The 21,233-nt window shown below is 37.7% G+C and overlaps 1 protein-coding gene across 2 annotated transcripts in view; it reads right to left on the reverse strand.

The window, feature by feature from the left end:
- Positions 1–21,233, reverse strand: part of RSPO2 (R-spondin 2) — a 100,712-nt gene that overhangs the window by 33,869 nt on the left and 45,610 nt on the right. The window contains exons 3-6 of one of the 2 annotated variants that reach the window (XR_014850232.1): positions 13,388–13,576; positions 5,387–5,530; positions 4,502–4,690; positions 3,534–3,697 (exon numbers count right to left, since the gene is read on the reverse strand). Coding sequence is in view for 1 of the 2 variants with exons in the window: in XM_085053413.1 (XP_084909539.1) it covers positions 4,502–4,690; positions 5,387–5,530; positions 13,388–13,576 (522 nt within the window). In the remaining variant the exon portion in view is untranslated. The remainder of the gene's footprint in view (positions 1–3,533; positions 3,698–4,501; positions 4,691–5,386; positions 5,531–13,387; positions 13,577–21,233) is intronic. The other variant, XM_085053413.1, reaches the window with a different exon arrangement.

Genomic DNA, 21,233 nt, shown 5'->3' on the forward strand with positions numbered 1-21,233 from the left:
AAGCTCAAAAAGTGTGATCAACCAGCTGATCACAAAGATCATTCACCAAGTTCCGGTGTTATATTTATTTTGACTATTTTTTGTTTCACACTTATGAGGAAAAGATTCATTGTAACTGAAAGGAACCTCACAAAATTCAACAAAGTGCAAAGTCCTTCATCTGGGAAGAAAGTACTCCTCAAAAAAATAAGCACTGGATATGGACTGGCTAGGCAACAGCTCTCCTGGGAAGGTCCTGATGAAACTTGAGCTAAATATGAGCTTTGTGCCCTAGCAGCAGCAATCCTTCAATCTGCTGACCTGTTAATACAGCCTGACAGCAGATTGAGGGAAGTGATCATCTCCCTTTATTTTACATTCATCAGTCCACATCTGGAATACCATATGCAGCTTTGGGTCCCCCAGCTCAAGAAAAGAAAGATATTGATAGAGTTTGGCACAGAATCACCAACATGGTCGGGAAGTGTTTGCCCTGTGAAGAGACACTGAAGGAACTGAATTTGCTGAGCCTGGAAAACAGAAGGCTTTGCTGAGCTAGAAGGACTTGGGGGTGTTTGTGGATGAGAGGCTGGACATGGTCCAGCAACGTGCACTTGAAGAAATATTAGTTTGGCATAGGCTAATATCCAAGTATCAAACAGATAGAAGAACTGCAGTCTAATAAAAACCAAAATAGCAGAGAGCTGCTTTGCTTGCTTGTGTGACACTTAGTATGAAAAAGCAATCTGCAGGTTCCTGGAGTGTACAAACAAAAGAGGAGCAATTACTGAGGTGAACATGAGGAATATAAAAATAAGAAATACAAATAAAGTATTTATAGCAAATATATGGGAAAACATGAAGAGAGCAAGATTTATCAGTCTATTATACATTTCTGACTGCTGATTTCCCCACTAGTTGTAACGTGATCACTCTTTTTTAAGAATTCAGGTTTTCTCTCTTTTTGAACTAAAGAGGAGAAAACTCCTTACCAGGAAGACACCAGCATGGGTAGAAGGTGGCCTGAACAATCCAAGCCTCCCTTGTCTAAGTCTAACCTCTCAAAGTAGGATTCATGTTACAGTCAAGCCACAGGGTAATTTACATAACACTAAGAAACACACAAATGTGACATTTCCATATGGTAATATCAGTTAAATCAAGTAGTACTGACAATAAGAAAATATCACAAAGTAACAAATATGAAATCAGTGTTATTCTTATGTTGCTGGCTTCAGTAGGAAATAAGTGAAATCATCTTTCCCTTGTACTCCAGCTTGTATCTCTACAACTCTGCAAATACTGGGAAAGTGATAAATAACTGGACTTGTACCACAGCCATATGGTCAGCTGGATAGCACCTTAAAGACATGAAACTGAAGCAGTTGGTAGGAAAACAGAATTTAACTCTCCTTCTACTGCAAATGTGTAGAAATCTGTTTTGGAAGTTTCCCTGTAGAGTGGACCATAAATAGTAACTGTAAAATGTACAGAAGTGGAAAGCACGTGACCAAAGCACTTTATTTGACCCTGTTCTACCAAAAATATCCTGACTTCCTGTGCTCAGTTTAATCCATCACAATCTACAATCATCTTAGCTATATAATCCAATACTTATTCTCCACATTTGTGTGAGTTTATATACTGAGAACATTAGGATGAAAGGATTTATTAACAACCTCTCAGCTGACATTTACAGGGATTATGGTTCTTCAGTCTCCCACAAGTGCTAACCTTACAATTTTTTCTGTTATTTCCTCTGTTTAAAAGTTCAATTACAAAATTCCTAACATCAGGAAAACACCATAAAGACACAGAATCTCTTCCTTTGCAGCCAGAACCTTTAACCCGAGTCTGTGCCTCCCACTATGTCACAGTGATCAAATAAGCAATAAAACATTTTGAGTGTCTAATGGGGTAACCTGCTAACTAAAATATGATAAAGGAACAGGGTCTTAGACCAGCCCTGCATATAACATAAATTAAAACACACTACAAAACAGGAGCTGTATACAGGGCAACCACTGTGGCTTCCTCACCTGTAGAAATAACCAGGTCTGGGGAAGAGTTTGCCTAGGCACTTAAAACACCACTAACACTCTCCCAGGAGTTTCTAAGGAAAAAGAAGTTTATACTCTGGGAGGTATTTTATATGATAGCACATAAGTAATATTAAGCACTGGTATTCAGTGTGGAGAGTTCAAACCTGCAGTTTTGTACCTATTTATTTTTATCTCTGAAAACAGATGCAGGGAATTCCACACCATGGGAGGAGAGGGCTGTAATCTTTAGGATTACTGGAGACCATGAAAGAGTACTACAAATACCACCTTGAATTTGTATTTGCAGCAACAACTTTTCTTATATGTAGGGGGAGAAAAAAATGCAAATATTTGATCAAAGATCTTAATATGGAGACAACATGGACATTAGGCAATAAATACCCTCACTCTTGGGAAAGCCACTGGTCCTTTAAAAAGATAAATTTGAGATGTAAGTCTTTATGCAGTGACCTAAATTGCTGGACAAGAAAATTTGAAACAACCTATGCCACAAAATATGCCACAAAAATGTATGAATGTTTGATAGCTCCAAATTAACAGAGTTATATGAGCATGCTACAGCATTCTTGAATATTAAGGTCCACGTAAGCACACTTCTCAAACTACAACAATTTGAATAATTTGTATCTTAAATAAATTATCAAGACTAAACCCACATTTTTACTTGCCAGGAGTTTTTATAGAAGGTGGACACTGCATCCATAAAATGCCTCTCTCTATACACACTGGGTACATAACTGACTAAATCTGTACCTCATTATGTTGAACTGAAAAAGTTCTGCAATTTTCTCAAATTTTTCACTACAAGTTAAACTGCATGCATTTGAAGGCAAATGAAAAGAAAGAAAGAAAACACTGATTGGAGATTTTGTAGAACTTGACATGGGCCCTTTTTATTTCCTTTCATTTTAGCAGTAAAACATTTCCTCAGCTGATCTGATTGCTACCCCATTTGGGCTTCAGAGTCTGTTGGAAGTAACTGGAACACTCAGCAAGCACTAGTAAGAGTAGCTACCTTGATGTAGAGGCAGCTGACTAACATTCAAAGATACCATGATACACATGCCATGACAGCCCAAAGTAACCTTAATTTTTACCTTTTCTTCTTCTTTCCTATAGACATGTTCATTTTGCAGGTTCCATTCTTCAATGCCTTTGCAAAGTTTATTTAGGTTGCAGATTAACTGTGCTGGGTGATGCACCCCAGAACCACTCTGACTATGCCCTATGTGTGCATCCATGTGTGTATGAATACAGGGAGGGGCAAAGGGAGGCAAAGTACCTCATAGACTGTCAGCCTGGATAACAGAGAGCTTTATATACCCTTCCAGACTGTCTCACGGTCCTAGAGACAAAAATGAACCTTACACAGATTTAATCCATAGAATAAAACTCTATGTATGACATACATATACACTGGTAGGCAGAGTGTTCAAGCCAAGACAGACATCTTCAACAATCCCAGAACACAAAGCAAACTTATTTATGTACCTTTTCTAAGACTGTTTCAGGTTTATCTTATTCATCATGTTATGGTTTTCCTCAGGATTCTTCAACCCTTTGTTTCTTTTTTTATTTGTCAGATCTCACAGCTGACCCGGCTAGCAGGAGGATGTTGGACTAGAGATCTCTTGAAGTCCATTCTTTATTTAACCCTGTGATTCCAAAAGGAATGGCATCTTTATCACCTGCTGATCACCTACCTCTTCTACAAATTTTAAAACCTGTTCAAGTGGTCAGGATACACAACTGAGAGGTTGAAACTTTCAACTTAAAAGATAAAAAAAACTCTCTACCAGTGACAGGTCTCCAGCTGGGGTCTAAAAAGCCAAGCACAAATTTGTAACTCTATTTCCTTTTTCACTTCAGCATCACTACTTAAGTCTTCCAACATCATGACACAGAAGTCTGAGTATTTATTTACTTGGGGAAGTTGCCTTAGGCTGGTCTCCTGCTGACAACCTTGATATCTATCACTGTTCTGCTTGTGTCACCTCTATCATAGGTTGGCCTTGATCTACAATATAAAAATAAATAACGTGTTCCAGCTAATAGCTCCAGCTAACAATGCCATGTGTAACTAACTTCTTTCAATTTAAATACCTATCACACCAACAATAGGTGTGCCATCTGCAGAGAGGTTTAGAATCATAATCTTTCCTGCCATGTGCAGAACAAGTAGTTCTTCCACCATCAGCATTATTTCCATGCTGAAGCTCAAACTGCAACCTGTTATGGTTCTTTCATGAGGCACCTCTTTGAAAAACCCTCAGTACCACACCAGGAAAAACACAGCATCACATTCTATCGAAGAACTGATTTTTCCCATGCTGAGTGGTTCCCTGGAGTCTCGCTAGACAAACTAGGACTGATGCAGTGTCGCTGGTTTTCCGTCTTGGCTGACAAAACAGAGACAGAACTTGGCCCATAAGGATTTTTCTGGCATGAAATACACTTACCTCCTGGACAATGCCTCAAGGCCATTTTACACCGTCTGGATTCTGCGATGGTTGGACATGGTATTGTGTCTTTCGCTGGCTTCTTCACAATTTGTCTTGTTCTTGTTTCCAGGCCCCACTTAAATCCACATGTTTTGTTATTTCTGCTGCAAGTTCCCCACTCGCTCCATTGACCCACCTCACAGCCTTCTGATAAAGCAAAAGAAAACACAAGTGAGCAATTCTGCTGCTTTGTTTGTTTCTTTCTTTTTTTAATTAGAATACAGTATACACTGCTCGAAAACAACACTTGACAGTTTTAGTATCAGCTGGTAAAAGCTAGAAACAAAATTAAAATCTCTTACACAACCTGAAAGAACCTTTTTAACTAGCATCAACCCGACGAAAAAAATCAGAATATCAAACAGTATGTATATAAGTTATGACAGTCCCAAATATTCAAAAACCCTTCTAAAATAATGAGATGGACTTTTTTTCTCAATCTAATAGATAGTATTTGGTTGTCACCTGGGTTTGAAAAGCTCAAAAGTTCATATTTCCAAGTCCTCTCCATCATGAAACGCAAGCAATACTCTTGAAAGAAAGCGTTTGCTCTGACACAATTCCTGAAATCTTACAAATTCTGAGTTGTAAATCTTCATACAAGGTGATTTTACAGGTAAGAGGACATAACTTTCTGAATCACAACAGAGCGCCACTCCCAATAAAGTAGTATTTTAAGGTTTGGAAAAATTTAGTAGCATTATCAGTAAAGAAATCAAGACACAATTCCTTACTGAAAATTTCCTGATAGGAAATACTAAGCATCACCTGAAAGTAGTGCCGTGTTTGAATATGGCCTGGCAAAGAGCTACTTCAGCAGTACTGCTGTGCTAGAAGACTCACCCACACATTCCATAAGCTCTTCCAAGGCTGCAAATCCAGCGGGACATCCTCGGAAGCAGCGCCCTCTGTGCGAGTAAAAGCCAGTTTTGCATTTGGTACAAAAGTCTCTGCTGAAGCAGGAGTCGCAGTTTTCTATTCTGCATCCTGAATCGAAAGGATCGTAAGGAGCAATGAGACAGGAAAGTTAGGGTAAGACAATAAATGAAGAGACTTATAAAGCAATAAAACAGCAAAGCCAGAAGTCATATAACAGGGAATACTGTCATCCTGAAGTATATCTGCTCTGTAGAAGAAATAGAGGTGACTGTGTCTACCACATTTTCACCTATGTCCTGATCCAATTTTTCTAAATCAAACTGTACCTAAAACCACTAGTTTAGTCATATTTGACTTAATGACATCTTTTTGGAGAAAAAATATTCAATGTAAATTATTTTCATGTGTAAGTAATTTCAATGAAGCTGAGATACAACGAATTATTTTGGGAAGTATGCATGCATTATATGTATTTTCTTCAGTTTATAATTTATTACTGAAAGCAGGATAATTTTCTTTTTTATGAGTTGACCCTATAAATAGTGGATGCTTTCATGTAGTATATCTGATGTCAGTGTCTACATATATGCATGTGAAAAAAGCCTCAGTTTTTCTGGATTTAACTCCTTTCTATAATTAAGACACTTAATCCACAAAAAATAACCATTCTTAAATGACTAGGGCACATAAAGCTGTAACCAATAGCTTAAAAAAAACAAACAAACAAAAAAAAAAACCAAAAAAACCAAACCAAACAACTATTGTCTTTATGAAATACTGTATTTCTCTGAAAATTTAAGAGGAATATGACCTGCAATAGATGACAGACTCAGGCGTAGGCTGTTCAGAAATATCCTATTCCATATTAAAACATGTCAACTTGGAAATGAGCTAGTTATCAATTATTATAACATACATACCTATAAAAAAATACCAGGAGAAAATGTACCAAAGATTAAAAACTATGAGCCGTTACATTTGGAACACTAATGATCACTTTACAATTAATTTTTAAAAAATCTAATCATTCAGCTAACATAATTAGATAAGCTACATTAACTGTATCCTGTCTTCAGCTATCTGAAGCCACAGCAAGAAGCATTTTTTATCCATGTCATGCAACAATATACTAATAATTTTGGCAATTTCTGTCACTCATTTATTCTTCATTTTTTTATAAAGAAAAAAAAAGCACAAACCATAAGGTCACTATTCTGAAATAGGGATTAGTAAATATCCCCAATCAACATTTCAAATTTAGCTAATCTTTATGAAACAGATTTTAATATTTATTCTTGAACTTCAGCAGGCCAAAACAGGGCATCCCACAACACTAAAAATGTGTGAGTGCGAGTCTGAGAGTGTAAAATCCTTCTTTGTTAGCAATAAGGGAAATATGAGGCTTTTTAGATCAGATTTCTTGTGGCATTAGACAATAAATTAAGCAGATTGAATGAAAAGAAAAATGTATATTTCAAGTGCTGGTAACCTTTGCTTGGTTAAAAGGAATGTGAGCATCAGTTTGAAACCTTGCCCTGACAAAAATAATATCTGCTGGCTCTGTTTAGACACAACCACACATGACCTGAATGATATCAACTCCTGTATCCAGCATCTTTCAAATGGGCTTTTAAAACTTCGGTTCATATAAGCAGCACGAGTTTGGCTTCTTGTTCACACTTTAATTTACAGGAAATTCCTAAGAATAGTCATTTCTTCTTCACAGTGGTTGAACCAGCCCCTAAAGAACAAGATCCTGGTCAATGTCTACACAGTGACCCTGCAAAATTACTTCACCAGATTATTGCATTGCAGGGCAAAAACCATTAGGTGAGATGCTCGGGAGATGAACCACAATATTTAATTGCTAATCTGGTTTGTTACACTCAAGGTGTACTGCAAGGATTTTATTAAACGCAATGCTTGAGTCAAATATCCTGTGTTTTTAAATATTCAGAAAAAAACATGTCTTCTTGACCACCCACATGAGACATTTGAAAAGACGTCACCTTTTTTACAAATCCTGTAGTCCCAATGACAAGATGCAGAACGGAGCACTAAAAGAAGAATCAGTATCGTGCGACTCTCCCTCACATCCAAATGACACAACATTTCTTAAATAATGTTTAAACTATTGCTTTCAACAAACATGTTGGGAGTAACATGCTAAAAGCTTTTGTGTGTGTTTGGAAGAGGGACTAAGGGGAAAACTTTCAAGAGAAACTACCCTTTGATACGATACAGACATGCTTGGTGGGTGAAAGCCAGCCTCAATTTACAGAGGGGAATCCCTCCATAAAACTATCACTATTTAACTTCAGAACATATGTGAATACCTCGTATTTAAACATTAAATGAATGAACCAGTCCTCTCTCAGCTTCTTGATCACACTTCAAAATTCCCTTCTTGTTTGTATGTTCTGCTTTACCTTCTACTCCAGTTTTCTTTTGGGTCACAGCAGAGTCTTTGTAATAACTACATTTTAAAAGCTTTAGGAGGGGAAGGTTGGGTGGAGATTTGCACCAAGGAAGTTTATTTTCAATTTTTTCCTATGAATATAAACGATTCCAAACATGAAAGGCCTATTATTTAATCTGTATCACATGCAATTTATGGGAAAATGCTGAGAGTATTAGCAATACTGTAAGAACTCTGAAATTAAAATATTAATTCATCAGAATGATATTCATCATAATGCTTAGGGTTACTGGGTGCTAATCATAATGATAATTTAACTCAGTAATAGACCATACTGTAGCTGAAGATACACTAAGGGTGACAGCAATTCCTTTCTGACATCCTCCACACTCTCAGCTCAAATCATGAAGGTGCTGCTGCACCTAGGCCTTGTACAGACTTTTTATAAAATTTAAATAACCTAAAAAGCTAAAGAAGAGCAATAATCCAGAAGTTAGAAAAGCAAACTACCTAGAAGCAAAATTTTTCCTACTTTTAAAAATACCTCTCTAAATCCTTCTAAATTCCCTTCAAATTAACTAGCTAGCTGATATAATTATAACAAACTGGAACAAGACAAAGCTTATTTTTTCATCTGGACCAGACTCTTGTCAAAATCAATTTTTTTTCTTCAATTTCTCGTGAGTCCAATAGTTTGATTTCCTGTATGATATCAGTCACCAAATGATGCAGTTTGGGTATTCTTTTTACTCCACTTAAAAGATTGCCTATAAATCTAAAACACCAAAAAAGAAAAAAAAAAAAAAACCTAAAGGAAACAAGACCAAATAATCAAGGTAAACACATCTAAGATTTTTAGACCCAAGACACTTGAGCCGCTACCTCTTCCTTCCCTTGTATTCAGTCTACAGTGTCTCATCAAGCATTTGCTCCCTACCCAACCTCAAATCCATTTTATTCCTGCTCAGCATCACACCTCCTTGTATCCCACTGGCTCTCCTACCCTCTAATCACAGCCAGGACCTCTCAGACACCGTAACACTCATACAGAAACTCAGCAAATACAACCTCAAATTTTCTTTCCAGGGATTCCATCTTATTTTAAAATGAGCATTAAAGAATTGACAGATTTATACTTCAAAGGAGAAATCAAAAACTCAGGAGTTCATAATATAAATTTAGTTACAAAATTAAATTTAAATTCAGGTGCACATCCTTCTTACTGTGACAAAAAAAAAAAAAGAAAGAGTATTTGCTTCTGTAAGCAGCTTTTTTTTTTTGTACTATCATTACAGAGTGTGCAACATTACCAAAACAAAAGCTATCTGTCCATTGTAAATTTATCATTAGTTTATAAAGTGATGCAAAATAAGGTGAATTTTAGGGAAATTTAATGCCTTTGAAACTCAGAGAAAAAATGCTCCATACTGAGATACATGTACTTAATTTTTTAACATAGCTTAAGAATAATGTTTACTAGGTTATTTCTCATACTAAGTGCAGAATGATGAATTTTAAGGTCAAAAGATATGTATCACAATAAGAAAAAGAAGCTGCTCACTTGTGAAGTATTTTTACAGATAATAATAATGAAATATCCATATTCTGTATCATTTCTATTGCCACATTGTCCCTTTCTAAACATAATAAATGTGATTTACTATCGATCCACAACTCCCTTCATAACAAAGATATTTTGTAGCATGCAAAATGAAAAAGACAGCTGATCAGTTCCTAGTAATCTTATTAACAACAGTGATTCACAGCAAGTTCTGCTCCACATGAAATGCAGACACCAGCAAAGACCAGTTACACATGGGAAAGCAAACTGGGAACACATGGGAGCATCTGCGTGAGTGGAAATCAGCAACTACCAGCCTAAGAAAGAGAAATGTCCTGAACTGTTCTCAGTGCCTGCAATACTGAGAGTAAAATTATCATATTTTGCATAGAAAAGCTGCAGACTAAAGCTAGGAAAGGAAACATGGCATGGCATTCCTAAATTGAAGGGCTTGGCATTGGAATTGGGCCCTTGCTTGAGGGTCCTTGTGTTGAAGAAGTCAGAGTAATAGATGATGATTCACTAGAGCTAGCATTTTCTTTTTGCAGGTCAAATTCTTTCCACTGAGGCATCATTCCAGAGAAGCCTCTGGGCCCATAACTTGTGAGGTTGGTTATCCTGGGGAGTGACAACTGTTTCTTGGTCCAAAACCCTTAACACTGTTTTTACACACTGAGGTCTGGCTTATAGCATTGTACTCCTCTTGCCTCAGCTCTCTCTGACTCTTCTATAATTTCAGTGATTCCCAGACTGTCCCCATGACCATGACTCTCACTCCTTCCAACTCCTGCTCCCATCCCTCTGCTGCTCACTAGACCAGCATTGGTGCTCAAGATCTAACTTCACACAGCCACCCTGATGTGTCCACTGGCACTCTGCACCAATCTGTCATTGACCAACAACACCTTCTGTGCTAATTCTCCAGAATCTTTTGGTATTTGAACCCCCTGACTGCTACAATTGCAGTGACTCAGTGACTACAACAGTCTCAAAAGGTCATATGCTTTACTATACTGCAAAAGTGTAGCTCAAGCAGCAACATGTTAATGAAGTCTTGCTATTTTGTAACAATATTAAAACAATTCATTACCTTTCTAATGCATTGAATTAACTACACATGTTTAACTAATGCTCAATTTGTTTAAAAGCTCCACTTTACCTTGTTTTTACTGAAGGTGAATGGAAGGGAAAACTACAATGCTGGGCCCTCCCAGGAGAAAGAGGATGAACCTAAACAAATGAAATAGCTAACCAAAGCTGAAGGGACCTGTAATTTCTAATCTCTGAGTGGTTTCTCCTCCTAAAATTATAAAGGTTACTATGGCCACAGACAAAGTTGAAAGGTTCAAGATGGGCTTGATCCATTAATCAGTCCAACCACCAAAGTGACAGGTTTCATCTTACTCTTTAAATTCAGTTCTGGTTTTTCTCATGAGATTATCTCTTGCTGGAGCAGTTTAGTTCAATGTCATTAATTATTAAAAATTTATTGGAAAATTAACAAAGTGTAGCTCATCTCTTGGGCATTCTTCTACAGAAGAGATTCAGCACTTTCCAATTTCATGTCCAAAAGGACTGCATTCTCATACTGCAGTGTTCAAGGTGGAGATCACATCCAGCAGGAAACTCTACATTGATTTCTAGAGACATGCAGTCTCAAATTTCATGATTCACAGTTACTAGAAAAACAGTCTAGAACCACTTAGCAAATTGTAGGCACACATACTTCTTACAGGTAGAAAACAAAATTTGTCTTCAAGTCCTAAATTTTCATCATTTCAGAGCTGCTGCACTTGGCTGTAGTTTTATTGTGTTACATTTGGCATTAACCATGTTTGGCTTTTAAAATCAAGACATTATTTCCCATAAAAATACGTTCTATAGCTTCTCTAACAAAAACAGGCAAGTGTTCCAGCAATAGAATGTTAAACAGCTTTTGTGCCTATAAAGATATTAATAGGGCAGAAATTATTTCAGTTTATGTAATTCAAGCCCTATAACTCCCATAAGGATTTTAATGTAGCAAAATTTTTATTGTTTTTAGCTGAGATAATACTATCTGAGCAATGGAGTCTGTAAACTTACCTAAGAATATCTAAGATCATGTAGGAAGAAACCTATACTATTCTTAAGGACGCTTATTTCAACTCAGCTTCAATCCACAAAATTCCAGTGTGTACACAATGCTTCTTATGTGCAAACGAAAATCCCCAAACCAAATAAAAAAGAAAAGTGATCTATAAATACACCAGTTGGCAGTAACACTAAAATAAAAATATAAAATACAAAAATCATCGTAAGGGAACCAGGTCTGGTCCACAAATGCAGCTGCATCTTTATTCTCATGGGGGGAGACTGTCAAAGGCATGAGGGTAAGATAAATATCAAGTGCTCAACACATGCCAGTATGGGTTGGGAACTTGCATTTATGCTTTTCAAAATCAATCCTGTAATTCAGGGAAAAAGGCCACTTTCCATAACTGGTAAAACAAAAAAAAAAATTACATTAAATTCACCCTCCACCTTCTGCAATTAACTTTTTTTTCTTTTCAAGAAAGGAAAGAATAACTGCCAATACAGACTACTTTGCCTTTCTCACAAGCACAGTACAGGCTAATACAGATAAATTAATCTATTTCCTAAACCTACAAATATATTCAAAAACATTTTTACATGGGGAAGTATTTATAGCCCAATTTTGAAAGGTTTCAAGTACAGAAGTTGTTGAATTCACAAATGTGTTATAAAAATTAAAGCAAAGATTCTAAATTACTTTACAGAATGGGTGTATAAACCATATACTGTCTCATTTAATTCTTTTATCAAAACTTAACCACCTGGTACAGATTAGGCAGCACCCTGCAATATTACACAGCATTTGGGAAAAACACTATATCCATGCAGCCCATGCAGGGAATGGGGAGAAAGAGGTGGGATAGGCTGGGACAAGTCCAAGAATGGCCAAAAGTGCTCCTCATCCAGCCCAGACTGCCACTGGGTGACCTCACATGAGTCCCAAGATTACGTGTGATGTGAAAAGCAGCACACACTTCCTCACGGCTCGGTGTGTCCCTGGGACATGGCACAGCAGGTGGGGAAAGGTGCCACACATTTAACAGACACTTGATCATTGCAGGAAACAAAGAAAAGATATTTCTCACTTCAGGTTCTCCTGTTAGGTGACCTGATTCTGGTTAGACTATGGCAAAAACATTCTCCCCCTAAATAGCTATTGGAGGTAACAGCAATGATTAATAATCCATATGGGTAATACTCCACATATGAGCATATGGAAAAATCGATACAAATCAGCACAACTGCCAGACAGAGGTGAAATAATGTGAGATACCAGAGCACTCGTGGATTTTAACAGTTATGCTTCTAGGCAAAAACATGCAAACAGGGAATCTTGTTGCACATTAGCAGGTTGTAAATTTCCAAATAAAATGCTTCACTAAAAGTGAAAGGTTGTTTGTTTGTTTTTAATAGTACATCTGTTTTATTAAAATAGCAACACTTACATATTAAAGCACGTCTGGTGTGAGGTGTCTGGTCACCTGAAATTTGTGTGGGAACAAAAAGTATGACAAGAAGCCCACCCATATATTAGTGTTTATAGTGACTGGTATCTACATGCTAAATCATTCCTAATCCTTTTTATTTTCATATAGTCAGAATTTGTTTCTTAAAACTAGAAATATCTACTAAAATCATTTTTTTCCTAAATTACCCTTCTAATTATAGCAATAAGAACAATAAAAATAACAGCAACAATAAAAAAATAGGTCAATTCATCAACTGTTTAATCTGCTGAATGTTATTTATCTCAGAATGAGCTGGGATGTTCTTTAGCAAAGTAGTTTTATGATGATTTTGAGACATCTGTGAGAATATAACTCTGCTCCCCAACATATCATCCTAAAGACTCAGCATGAACTATGGCCTTCCTACAAAAGTGAATGTTAGGGTTCAGAAGATAACTCACTTGAACATCTGTTCATATCTGGTGTTCGCAGTCCATAGTACCCCGACGGGCAGGAGTGCAAGCATTCACCATACTGCCTCATCCCCTCTCTGCGCAGGAAGAAGAACAACTTGTGCTGGCATCTGATGCACCCATTATCCTTCGAACAAGATAAGCAACCTTTGCAAATTGGATTTGGTCCATAGTTAGCTGCAAAATAAGAAGATAAATTACACTTTAAGATCATTGAAAAGTATTTTGGCTGGAGGTCCTCTATCTTCTAAAGTGTTACTCATCTTTTGCATGACTACAAAAGGTTTCAAAAGGAAGGTTCTGGAAGTGCACTCACTTTCAGGCATCTGCACTAGCACTGAATAAAAAGAAACAAAATCTCAACATTTTTTATTGTATGTATGGCAATTTAATGAATTTACACATGTTTAAAATACAGGCAAAGACAAGCAGATACAGGCAAAGACAAGCAGATTCACAGTACAAAGCTGAATAAAAATGCAATGCTGAATTCTAGTTTGAAGCTGGGGACATAAGCACACAACAGCAACACTTGAAGAACTTCAGCACTCTGATATATGCATGTGGAATGAAATGCCCACGGAAATCAAGCAACACCACTAACACGATTTCTGATTTGTGAAGTGAGCAATATTGAGAGTACAGAAGTCTCTGCAGAACAGGTACAGCACTAGTAATGTGTGCTGTCTCCTAACTCTCAGGGTCTTAGAACAGCTGTCTTCTTGCAGACTCTTCTTGATCTGAGTATCAAGACAATTTTTTCCATAAAAGAGTTGCAGTTTTAAGTTCTAAGAGCCTTTTTCTACAAATTTTTACCCAAAATGCGCTGAAAACCATATGCACAAACATTATCCAAGGAGCTCATTTAGTGCAGATTACCATTTCAAGTCACCAGCTGCTGGGGATTCAAGTCTATGTTCTGATTTTGTTAGATTATTTAATTTTTTTCTTTTAAATTACTTGGCTGTAACACAAACTTCAGCCACATCACTCTTTGTTCTTATGAGTTTTTATTATCCTGCCTTTCTGCAGAGTTGCAGAACACTCCTTTGTCCCCACGAGCTGTCAAGTCCTTCTCAGGTGCTGAGTCAGCACACCAGCTTAGCAGAGGTAGGATGGCCCATGACATTTCTGAAACTAGCACAACTTAACAGGTCTGTTTTAAATATTAAATTGGCTACAGGACTTCACAGAAATTTTCCAGTTCAAACCTGGTTTACAGAAAACAAAAGAAAAATATTATGCAACAAAGGAAAGTGTCTTTGGGGTCACAAGAGGTTTTTCATAGAGGCCACCCAGAGAGCAGCTCATCAAATGGGCCTATGTTTACTTGTTATATTTTTCAATATTTAAGAGTATTCACACCCTAATGTAGTGATCTGGTACTTTTACCTTGTATGGCTGGTTAATTGAGGTTGTTCAACTGATGACTTCACCAGCAGAGTCAGGAAAAAACAAGGAAAAGCCCACCACCCTCTGGAACCAGTAGCTGATAAGCTTTACTCTCACCTTCACACATCTGCACACCACATTCCAATTCCTTCTCTGCTCCCACCCCCACACAGGACTCACTAAGTTCAGCATGACAGCACTGAGCTCCAATCTTGTACAAATAATCCTAATGGGTGGCAGGCAGGACAAGAAGCAAAGCAATCTGGTGTGAAATAGTTGTCAGTGGGACACTTTCTGAGTGTTGGAGTCTTCTGGTACCAGTCTCACTAGGTGACATCCTCTTGATGGGAAAAGCATCCTTACCCTTCACAGTGTATGTATGATGCTTCAGCACTCTGTTAACCCTTTTGTAATGAGACACCCTAACAGACCAACTGCCTCACACTACTAAGCCAGTTCCCATCTCCTGTGGCCCAAAAGACTTGAGATATAACTTTTCTTACAGTTCATCTTGTAACTATTTTCATTCACAACCCACTTCTTCAAAGACATACAAGAAGAGAAACAAACAAATGATGAGCTAGGCATGGATGCATCCCTCATCTCACTGTCAGCAGGGACTGCCTTACTGTAACCACATCAAATAATATGTGACCATGTACTCCAAAGCAATTGTTGCTTAACACATGGTGGGCAATCCTGCAGACTTCTGAATTCCCTTTTAGCTTCCTTGGATCTCACTCTCAGTAAAGCTTTACCTCCAGCTTATTCAAGGTCCCTCAGAGAAGCCTGTATTATAACAAAAGAATTAAAAGCAACAAAGCAAAAGCAAGGATGCAAGATCCCTGAATTTATTCACAATTCCGAGTGTTTTTGAAGTTCAATACAGCTGAAATCCTATATATGTTTTTGACTCAGGGCCAGGCCAATTGCTGAACAGCATGAATATAGCTAAAGGTTTATACATATCTATATATCCAGATATATATCCAGATATATATATATATATATGGATATTTATGAATATAGATAAAGGCTACACACACACACAGACATAGCTAAAGGGAACAAAACAGCAGGCCTGCTGGCAACAGACAGGGCAAAACTGTCACAAAGGGGGAAAAAGGTCTTTGCACAGGAGTTAGCAGGGCTCACTGAAAGAGCTTTAAATAGATTTGAAGGGAAAAAGGTTAAAACAAGGCTCACTAAAGTCTGGGAGCAGCACACCAATGTCTGAGGGACAGGGTGCTAGCAAGGTCTGTCAGTCTGCCACCTCAGTGGAAGTAGGGATATTTTGGTTCTCTAGAGCTTAGTGATGGGGAGGAAAGGGTTGAGTGTTCGTAAGAATGACGAGGAAGGCCAACAAGGCAGGTGTCATGGTGGGAGTCTCCAACAAACCACTCAACCAGGATAAAGAGCCAGATGAAATATTCTATAAGTAGCTGGGATGAGTCTCACAATCACTCACCCTTGTTCCCATGGTGGATTTCAACTTATCAAATGTCTGCTCGAAATACAACACAGCAAAGAGGAAAGAGCCTGGGAGATTCCTGGAGTGTGAGGCACATAACTTCCTGATGTATGGCTGGTGAGGGAGCAAACTAGGGAACACAGCTGCTGAACCTGTTGTTTGGAGATGGAGAAAGACCTGTGGGTAATGTGGTGGTTGGAGTCCACCTTGGGTATAGTGATCACCAAATGGTAAGTTTTTGGGGGCACATCATTCTCTACAACTACCTGAAAGAAAGTTCTAGCAGGGTGGAGTTAAGCCTCTTCTCCCAGGTAACAAGCAATAGGATGAGAGAAAACACCCTCAAGTTGGCCAGGGGATGTTTATACTGGATATCAGGAAAACATTTTCCTTGGAAAAGATTGTCAAGCCTTGGAAAAGGTTCCCCAGGGAGTTATTCAAAAGACGTGTGGATGTGATGATTAGGGACATGGTTTAATGGCAGCCTTGGCAGTGCTGGGTTAATGGCTGTACTCGATGATCTTAAAGGCTTTTTCCAACTTAAACAATTCTATGATCTTGTGGAGCAAAAATTAGGCTGTGGAGTAGATACATACCAGGTGTTCATGTAGGTCCCTTGGCCACCTTCTGTCATTGAGCTCCATGAAAATTCTGAGCTCATGGCCACGAAATATGTCTGAGTTTGACTCTACCAACTTTTTTTTATTACTGCCACATGTTACTCTTCCCAAGCACCTTTTCTGTCTATTTCTGGTATGATGTCTTTATTGATAACTTGTTTTCTGCAGGCAAATTTAATTATGCTGACTCTTTTGGGCTTCAGCTCCATAGAAAAGGAGCTAACAGCATAAAATTATCTTCCATTATTCTGTGCTATTATTTGTTCAGGAAATGGATGGTGCATCTTTCAAAGCTTAAGGTTAACTCAAGATATATGAAAGAGTTCAGTAATACAGTAATTCTGTAAATTGTATAGGTTTTCAAACCTTCTGGATCCCCCTCCTTCTTCATCTCCTGAGCAGCCTTAAAAAAATTATTTTTATTTGTATACCTGTGGGTTTTTTCCCCTTTTATAGGAATGTTGTGAGATTCATAACTTGCAAACTGCTCTGAAATCCTCAGATATAAGGTATATTGTATTTATTGTTACTTAAATGAGCACTTATTTAACCCACACTTTGAATTTGGATAGCAGTATTCAAAATTACCACCTAATTAATGGTCTCATATTGATCCTAGCCCTTTTCTTTCTTTAGCACATTAAGATATTGAACATCACTGAAGAATTATAATGGTAAGGGGATGAAAATACGATCTGTATGTTGCAATGTAGAGAGCAAACTTTGTGAAAGAATCTGAAAACTTCCCCCTGTGCTGGTTAGGCATCAAATTGAATAATTTCTGGGTAATTGGCATATGGTAAGTTATTGTAAATTGCATATCACTGAATTGGTGTTCTTCCACATTGTTGTTGGTCATATCCTTTTCAGAGCTTCATGGAAAGCTCTGACTTCTGCAACCTTTCCATTACTTCAATTTGTCCCAAAGCCAGCGAAAATCGTGATATGTTCTCCTAATAAATTACCTGGACAATGATTCTATAAGTTAACAAATCAAATGCCATAGCACTGGTTTTGGTGTCACATAAGCATGCCATATTGAAGATACCCACTTAACTGTCCCTCTTTAGCCCCTATATACATAGGCTATAATTAAATCCAATTAAATCCTCCCTGCCTCAAAGTCTTCCCTTCCCATCTCAGTTTCTTAACACAGCAAATTGAATGTATTGTTATCACATACAGCTTTTCCAGTTCACATTTATTGCTCTCTGAAGAGGAAGTGAACGCCTCCACATTCAACAGAAACATCTATATATTTCCTTTTAAATTTCTTCATAGCTTCTTTTTTTTTTCCCCTCTATATTAGCCTGCAAGAAAAAATAACAAGCTTATAAAACAGAGTCTATCACATTCCAAATTACTGACTGCATCACATGCAATGTAAAACATCATGCTACTCATCCTTATTTCAACCCTGCCTGGAACACCCTCCTCATCTCTGTGTGCCATGCAGGCAGGTTTCCTCCAGCCAAATCCCTCTTGGAGATTTGCTCCTTCCACAAGGCCCACAAATGTTAACCAGTGTCAGAGTGCTGCTGTCGTCACATCATAAAACTGAAAATGCACACATGCTCTAAGTTAGCACCATCCTCTGGCTCTCAAAGCACATGATTGCCCTGGTTATCTATTAAGACTGTAAGGTCCTTGCAGCAGGAGTAACATTTTGTACAGCCACATAAGTATGCACACAGGTGTGAACACTGCATAGAAACACAAGCACACATCTTAATACACATAATGTATTTTCTATTCCTTCTGCTTCTACAGCTATAATATATGGCATCTCTGTAGTTAAAGAAAAAGCATTTACAGACTTGATTACCCATGTAGTGTATTTTAAATCTGGTATTAAATTTGCCAAGTTTGAAAATGTTACTTGAGAGCACAGACTAGTACCCAAACACTGAATGAAACACTTCTGAACCCTAAGGGTGTTCAAAGTTTCATGGTTTGGATCTATATCAAGTAAAATCAAACGTCAGCTAATTATTTTAACTCTTGTCTTGATCAAATGTATTTAAGCCACATTGTTGAAGCAGTTTTAAGTGAGTTGTTATGACTATTAGAAATCACAAGAGAATCAACAGTACAAAATGAGTCTAGCCTGTTCCCCACAAGAATACAAGTTGTTCTGTAAGCAAGAGAACTTAAAACATTTGATTTTCTGTGATCTTACTGTCCTGCAGCCCATACCACAACTGCTTCTAATTTGTGTCTTTCTAGGATACCCATTTGTTGGGTGTCACAAAGCTCTTTTGAACCTGGTGCTTCAGCTCACCACGAGAACCTTCTGTAAAAACAAAGCTGAAATGGGCATATGAATCCAAAACCAACTGGAGAAAGAGGAGATCCTGGCAGAGAAACAAGCAGTAGAAAAGGTAATTCCCTAAACATTTCTTTAGAGATCCAGGCTAACATGCTTACTATGTCCCTGATATAATTTCCTATCTGGTCACTGTGTCACTCTTTGGCAGTCTTTGGTCTTTTGAACTTTCTGAATTCAGAAACTGGGCCTGCTGTAGCTTAATGTACCTGCAGTCCCCTAACTGGACTGCAGCCACAGCAATACTGGTAACTGGATTTTAGTGCAGATGTAGCAGAAATGTCTCCAAGACAGATCACTGTAAACATGAGATGTGCAGATGGGACTCAGAGGTGAGGAACTAAAAGACCACTACAAGCTGCACTCAGTGCAAAATATTACATTTCATAATCCTGAATTCAATTAATGCTGTGAAGAAATCCCAAACATATCTCAATAAAATACACTCGTGCTTAGCATATGTCTTCAGGGCACCAAGGGATGGAACAAAAAATACAGCCTTACAGACAAACCAATACTACATAATATACCAAGGTACCTAGGCTGTACCACTGTAAGCTCAGTATAGCTGGAAAACATCTGACGAGCTATGAAGAGAAGCTGGCCAAGAAAAATACCTATTTTTCATTAGAACTCTGTAAAAGCAAAAGCAAGTTTTAGGCAGAAAACTTCAATTAAGAGAAAAAAAAATACTAGTCTGTTTCTAGTAATTATCTTTAAAAGAATTTAAAAATTCAAGGTCAAAGGGGATTTTTATGAACAATTAAGCCAATGCCCTGTACAAAGAAACCACAGAACTTCTGCTTTACTGAAACATATCATTTAAGAAACCATTCAATCTTAATTTTTAAATTGTCAGTGGTAAGGAAACCACCACAACCTTTGTTAAGATATCATAGGGGCTAATCACTCACACTGTTGAAAATGTGCAGTGGAATTTTGAACATCAAGGACCAGCCACTGGACCTTTTTATATCTTTGCCTGCCAGTTTGTTAACAGTTTTTCAATGCTTTTTTCCCAATGCAGACCCTCTGATCAGGTCAAGTCTTCTCATGGGTAAGATAAACAGACCAAGATTCCAGAATGTCTCACCGCAAGGCAAAGTATCCAGTCCTTTGATCAATCCCTTATAATTTTATCAACAGGCTTATGGATACTACAAAAAAGCTCAGCATTGGAAAAGCATTTATATCAATGCCAAATAAAGAAGTGATACAACTTCTCTACTTTTCCTAGATTTTACTCTCCTGAAACATTCATGTGTTATGTACGTTTTTTTGACCACAAAGACACCATTTCTTAAGTACCATGTTGCTCTGGGTAGGAAGCAGCCATTTTTTTGTTATACAGATCACCCAGTGCTTCTCAGGTCACTGGCCCTTCACCACTCAGGATCATTTTCTCTGAAGCTGTCCACAACTGAGAAAACCCACATTCCCCACTCTTCCTCTGAAGACAGGTTAACTGTAGGGCAGCATTTCACTTCAATGCATTTAGTATAAATCTCACCAAACTTTGCTTGTAAGTGAGCAATTTTGCCTGGTTATTATGAAACCATTTCTTCACTTCCTTTGGAGGTCTGCATTGTATTTTCAATATCATAATTTTATGCTTAAACTACTCTCACTTACCAGCTCATTTCATTATCTCATTATTGACATAATGTCCTTCTGGTTATTCTAGTGTAGACTTCCAAAAGACTTGTCTTCGTTCCATCTATACTCAAAAGACAATGGCCTTTTGTTCCATTTACAAATCAAAACATTTTACTGTTGCTACACAGCTATCCAGCTGAATACATTCAGAATTTTCTGCATGGTTTCCACCCCTGTATGACATGGGGAATCACTATGAGGATCAGTTTGATATTATTCTCCTTGAGACCCTGGCAAGTCTCAAGAAATCACCTACGTGTTGAGATATTTTGCAATATTTAGTGACCCAAGGCATTAAGCACCATTGTATACTAACTACCAAGTTCAGAAGGCTACCAATAAAATGACATATATGTTGGCTTCAAGATG

The sequence above is a fragment of the Lichenostomus cassidix genome, chromosome 2 (genome assembly GCF_008360975.1).
Source record: "Lichenostomus cassidix isolate B80296 chromosome 2, HeHo_3.0, whole genome shotgun sequence".
Classification (NCBI taxonomy): Eukaryota; Metazoa; Chordata; class Aves; order Passeriformes; family Meliphagidae; genus Lichenostomus; species Lichenostomus cassidix.